Source organism: Ostrinia furnacalis, unplaced genomic scaffold (genome assembly GCF_004193835.3).
Source record: "Ostrinia furnacalis isolate ACB-3 unplaced genomic scaffold, ASM419383v2 OfSCF3355, whole genome shotgun sequence".
In the NCBI taxonomy this organism is placed as follows: domain Eukaryota; kingdom Metazoa; phylum Arthropoda; class Insecta; order Lepidoptera; family Crambidae; genus Ostrinia; species Ostrinia furnacalis.
The window spans coordinates 82,909-89,477 of NW_021133594.1; the positions used below are offsets into that span (position 1 = coordinate 82,909).

Below are 6,569 nucleotides of genomic sequence, written 5' to 3' on the forward strand. Positions count from 1 at the left end.
AAGAGGAAGGCGTTGCAATTGAACCAAAAAATCCTGCTCATGCTAGTGAAAAACTTGGAAAACTCTGAAAACCCTTACATTGTAGAAGCCATTTAGATTTGTGAAGGATAATAAAAAAGTAAAACCTACTAGAAATTGAACTATGTATGATATTTAAGATCTAACCCACTATCATCTATTTTCCCCCTTCTTTTAATATGCAAAATTAAGCATTTTGGAATAGCATAAGCAAAGATTTTAAGACACAAACATGTTGGTTCATGCAACATGGCCGTCAAAACATGACCTAATCGAAACTAAAGGGTCAAGGTTCCTGGACCCTTCTCCATTCATCCCCACATCCCATCCCTTTGGCTAGGGTGTCCAAATTTCGGATGACTCTACGTCAAATCAAGCGATTTTACAACTAAAACGTAAGCTCAAATGTATGTTTGATAACTACTTGAATTTAACTCGTCGACTGTTTTCAATACCGAAGATAGAGCTGAGTCAAGTTCTTGTAATTTACAGTTATTATTAGTTCCTACACAACTGACCCGATGCACAAAATATTACTATTTTGTGGTCAATGTTACTTCAAATTCAATGTAATAAAAACAAGCGCACTAATAGAAAATCAAACGAACTTACCTAAGTGACGTTCGATGATTATTAAACGATGTGATTCGCCCGAAGAAATTACATTATATTTACTTGTAGTAGCACGAGTTGGTGCTGCCATCTACACACGTTCAAAGTAAACTAAAACAAAAAACTGCCTGCGAACCCCGCTCCTGCGCTGGCCTTCATACACGTTGAGACCTGTCGGCCCATCCACATCTATTTTGTGCTTCCTGGGCAAGACACGATTGTGTCAGGGATAGGGAGGGATGTAATTTCTTCGGGCGAATCACATCGTTTAATAATCATCGAACGTCACTTAGGTAAGTTCGTTTGATTTTCTATTAAACTCTGTGATTCGCCCTTCGAAATTACATTATATTTACTTGTAGATGTTTAAAGTGCACAAAATAGCATCCAAATGGAAATGGAATGGTTATATTACCATCCATTTTCTTGTCAATCTGATGTTTTTTCAAATTATAAAAATTTCAGCAAAAAATAACAATAAATTACACTCTTAGGTATGATTACAATGAATTATAATGATCTAGACCAGGACTTATAAATCAATGTTATGTATCAATCCACATTAATTAAATAATTAAAATGATATTGTTGAGGCTATACCACAAAGAGAACGCGCAAATGCCAAATACTTCTGTACCGTTTGATATTTCTCTANGTCAATCTACATTAATTATAAATCATTAAATTTATGATATTGTTGAGGCTATACCACAAAGAGAACGCGCAAATACTTCTGTACCATCGTTCGATATTTCTCTATTATAAAATCTAGCGAATGCACTGGAACCAGATGTCCAGCCCGCAGTTTTCTTAATTAAATCTATATTTACACCAAGTCTTTTGGCAGCTGAAGTTGACGCATGTCTTGTGCTATGAGCACTGAACTGATTTATATCAACTCCGCTCTCTCCCAGAGTAGTCTTAATCCAGCGGCTTAAAGATTGGGAACTTATGCTTTTGTAAGGTTTTTTCAAACTAATAAATAAAAATTCACAACTCAACGGTCTTTTATCAGCTGTCACAGACAAATAACAATCTAAAACTCTAGCTGGACATATAGAAGGTCTTTCATTATAATAAGGAATGGTGAGTGTTGGTTGAAGCCTATTAATTCCAGAGGTTTTGATTTGATCTGGGATGTTAATTACAAATTTGATAGATTCAAATTTTCTAATATTACAAAGCCTAATCAACGATAGCGTTTGGACACGGTGAGCAGTTATTAAAGCTAGTAATGTGCATAATTTTTTAGTTAAGCATTCAAAAGACAAATTTTCATTTGGATAAAGACTGCCTAAATGGTCCAATACTGGAGCCGGATCCCATGTGAAATCATACTTAGGAAGAGATGGCCTCAGCCTTGATGTACCTTTCATAAATCTTTTTATTTGATTACAATTCATTATTTCCGAGCCTAGAATAAGGGACAACGCGGCTTTAGTAGAATTTAATGTTCCGTATTTGCTACCTTTATCGAACAAAACAACAAAAAATTGCAAAACAAAAGTAACAGATGCAGAAAATGCATTGACATGTTTATCTTGGCAATAATAGTACCATTGTTTAAGACAAGTATTATACTGTTTTAAGGTATTGTTTGTAAGTGATGCCAGCATCACGTCAATAGCTTCCGGTGGTGTACCCTGCCTTAACATGGCCTCCCTGATAAAACGCCGGCAACCAGGGTAAGGCTCCGGTGTAACTTGTGTTCCACACTGTAAGGAGATGATAATAAGTGTAAATTTGGAGAAAATTCTTTGGGCTCGTACACCAGCATGCTCTTAAATAAGGGATACCAAGGTTGGGTGGGCCAAAGTGGAACCACCACAATTCCCTTCGCTTTATCGTGGATAATCTTCTGCAAAACCTTGACGACTAAGCAAAACGGGGGAAATGCGTAGAAATAGAACGGGGACCAGGATAATGTAAAAGCGTCTACCGCGTAAGCTTCTGGGTCCCGATGCCATGAAACAAACCTCTGACATTTGTTATTAAGGCGACTGGCAAACAAGTCTATATCCGGCCTACCAAAAGTCCTACAAATGAGCTTATACGCGGAATCCGCAATCTCCCATTCAACATCAGCATGAATTCGGCGTGATTCGTAGTCTGCAATATAATTGTCACGTGAACTTATGTAAGACGCAAACACAAATAAGCCCCTTTCTTCACACCACTGCCAAATTTTCCTGCTAATGTTATTCAGATGAGGGTATTGAATACCTCCCATTCTATTTATATAGGATATGGCTGTGGAGTTATCAACACGTAACAAAACTTCGCAATTTTTGAGATGTTTTGCGAATACTTTTAAAGCGAAGAAAGCAGCAGTGAGTTCTAGATAGTTAATGTGATGATTTAGTTCATCGAGAGTCCATTGACCACTAGCTCTTTGACCAGAACAAGTAGCTCCCCAACCGGTACGAGAGGCATCCGAGAAAATTTCTATTTTGTAATCACTAACCCGAATAGGACTTGTACATGTGTCTATATTACGTAACCACCATTTGAAGTCTTCAGATAAAGAATCAGGTAAGTGAACAACTTGATCGTAGTCTTCATTCTTTTGTAGGCAAAGGAACTTTGTTCTTTCGAAACTTTTGATGTACAGCCAACCGTACTGAACTGCTGGACACACAGATACTAGTAAACCTATGAGATGTGCAAAAGAACGAAGTCTACATCTCTGCAAGCCTTGGAAATGGTTAAGTTCTGCTTTTATTTTCTTTCGTTTATCAACCGGTATATTGATAGTTTGATTAATAGAATTAAATTGAAAACCCAGGAAAGTTGCAATTCTACTGGGCGTGCTTACGCTTTTTTCAGTATTAATAGTAAAACCTAACCATTCCAACAGGCATTTTGTGGTGTTAAAGTTTTTCTTACAGCCAGAATAATAATTATGCAGTAAAAGAAGGTCATCTAGATATATAACAGATAGTAAGCCTTCGATACTACGTAGGTACTGCATGACAGGACGCATCAATTTTGTAAAAATATATGGTGCGATGTTAAGACCAAATGGAAGTACTTGAAACTCGTAATATTTTCCTAACCATTGAAAACGTAGGTACTTTCGGTAAGCTTCGTGGATGGAAATGGAAAAGTACGCGTCTTTGAGGTCGATAGAACACATGTAAGTATTCTTATTGATGAGCTTCATTGCAGTCCTATAGTCCTCCAGTTTAAAATGTGGAGCATGTATGTAACGATTCAAATTTTTAAGATTAAGTATGAATCTATTTTGGCCATTACTTTTTGCGACGAGAAAAATGCTTGACAGAAACTGACCCTCGCATGGTGTACATTCCTTAACGGCGCCTATTTTAATTAAATTATTAATTTCAGATGTCATATTTAACCTATGTTCATCGTTCTCCGGCTTATTTTGAGGTATATTGTTTACCTGTGTAATCTCATTTGAGATTGGTAAGCGCAAGCCAGAAACCCACGATAAAACAACAGGATCATTAGTAATCTGAGACCAATTATTATAAAAGTATTTCAATCTACCAGCCTGTGAAGGTTCCGGAGCAGCGTGCATGTTGTCAGTTAGCGGCGGTCGCGATACGAATTCTTGTTGTCGGAGCGAGCATTCCGCTTGTCGCTCGGCCGCCGTGCTGTCTGCTGCTGCTGCCTGCGCCCACCAGCCGTCGAGCTCTGCCTCGCTGCTGCGCGGCGAGGGGGAGGTGGTGGCGGTGGCGGGCCCCTCCAGTTTAAAGATCTCGTAGCTGGTTCACCTGGTCGCTGGTTAGATTTAGGAGCCGGTTTTGGCTTTGAAGTGACAGGTCGTAATTCTGCACCTGCTTTAGAAATGGCCTTAATGCTCTTCAACGTATCTTGCAGGCCATCACCAAACAACATATGATCATGCTTGGCCTCTTTGATGTTGTCTTTTACATCCTTGTTAAGGCAAGCCAACAAGAATCTTTTGCGTGTCATTGTTTCTAAATAGTGTATATGACAAAGTAATTTTCCTGTGTTACTAAGAGACTGTAATAAGTCCTTACTGTAGCTGGAAGATTTCAAATCCGTCAGAACAGATGTCAATATATTGGCGATATGAGTAATAGTGCAAGATAATAGATCTTGCTTCTCGGATATAATGCAATCCCTCTTGATAACATTTTCGTTAACTGCTGCCTTAATCTCGGGGTTGAGCTTTGGAGCGCGAACTTGTTTTAAGTTATCAGGTGTTTTATGTACCTTCAAGATTTCCTTTTTGGACTCATCCTTAAGTCCATTCATCAGGATTTCAGTCCAGCGGCTGGCGATGTCCTTGTGAATGTTGGGGCCAAATACGTCTTCTTGTTCAGGCGCATCGCCTAATAAGCATAGTACCTCTGGAGCGAGTTCTACCGATGTACTTGCCTCTGGATCTAACTCAACTACTTCAGGCTCCCTTGACTCGTCCGTAGAAATAATTTCAGGCGGGGCTTCTGAAAAAACAACAGGTTTGTTGCAAAGGAAATTAAGATGTAGGAGGTGGGTAGTTGTAACTGCGTTCAAAAAACGCCCTCAATATTGGCAGGTAAAAGGTAAACGATTGACCTTACAGACCAATCTGATATACCAACGTATTCCAAAAAATTAATAAAGGTACAATCTCACGGATTGGACTCATTATTAGTATGTGCTCCCTCTATACAGCGATCTACCTTACAGATAGAACTGAAGTATACTATGGGTAGATATATCCTTGCAGAATATATTCATTGCACTATTTAAAAATAGAACACCGGAGAAATGCGCTCGAGAAAGTAGGTCAAGGTCACGGGGACGACGTGCGTACGTGACCGAGCGCGAAAATAATCATAACACTGCATTTTAGCACCAAATATAAATCCAAATTAATACCTCCAATATTTGAAGCCTCCAGCAACACTGAATGGTCATCCAACTCAGGAATTTGGTATGAATTCCGAGAATGAGGTGAGGAATTTTCACTTGAACTGTAAGATTTACGTCGTCTACGGCGCACTTTGGCCATTTTCCTTTCAAGTTTTCTTATTTTATAAGCCAAATGATCTTCTTCACTGTCGTGGTGACGTCTTTTACCCATATTTATCACTTTTATTCGAAGATTCAAATAAACGAATAAAATATGTGTGCGATGGCGGCGACACAAAACGTGTATATGAAGGCCAGCGCAGGAGCGGGGTTCGCAGGCAGTTTTTTGTTTTAGTTTACTTTGAACGTGTGTAGATGGCAGCACCAACTCGTGCTACTACAAGTAAATATAATGTAATTTCGAAGGGCGAATCACAGAGTTTAATNGTGAAGCTCGCTGATCATCCATCAGTTTCCATCAGGTCAGATGAAGGGCAAGAGCTTCCTCGTTGTGGATAAAAAAATGTTCTGTTCAGTTATTGTCTCTAAATGTGTTCTACGTAACGTAAACTTAGGGGATTGTAAACATTAGTTAGTCCTAAGAAAGTCAAAAACATGTAACGGAATTTCCGACTTACCACTTTAGTAGAGCGATTACAGAAAAAAATGGCCTATTAAGTACATGTTTTTTTGTGTTATTATGAAAGTTCAGAAAACTGCGCAGTTTTTAAAATTATTTTGGACCTATGGAAGTTCTTTTTTTTTTTTCAAATTTTTAAGTTGAAAATTTTAGAATGTTTTGCTAAAAGCATATTTTTTATGTTTCTAGCAAAAATTTTGTATCTTGCATCAAGGATAGGAAGGTGATTATTTTTTTCAAACATCTGCAATTAATAGGGAAACTGTAAAAAAAAAAGAAATCTGAGAAAAGTCAACCCAAAAAAATGATAAAAAAATTTAAAGCCTACTTGGTCATAAAATTTGAAAAAATCACAAAATTAACGATAACTTCTAAACTACGAAAAATCGTAGAACATATATGGGGGTGAAATCGATAGGTCTAGCCCTCACCTATTACCTGCTTTCGGCTTGACAACTTACAAGAAACA

At 38.0% G+C, this 6,569-nt stretch overlaps 1 protein-coding gene across 1 annotated transcript; it reads right to left on the reverse strand.

Moving 5' to 3' along the window:
• Window positions 1–3,453: 3,453 nt before the first annotated feature.
• Window positions 3,454–5,878, reverse strand: LOC114357803 (uncharacterized). Its single transcript, XM_028311586.1, has 2 exons — window positions 5,488–5,878; window positions 3,454–5,069 (listed from the first exon to the last, which is right to left on the reverse strand). Exons 1-2 carry the CDS (start codon window positions 5,690–5,692, stop codon window positions 4,183–4,185), a joined length of 1,092 nt encoding a protein of 363 aa, XP_028167387.1. The 5' UTR covers window positions 5,693–5,878; the 3' UTR covers window positions 3,454–4,182.
• Window positions 5,879–6,569: the final 691 nt, after the last annotated feature.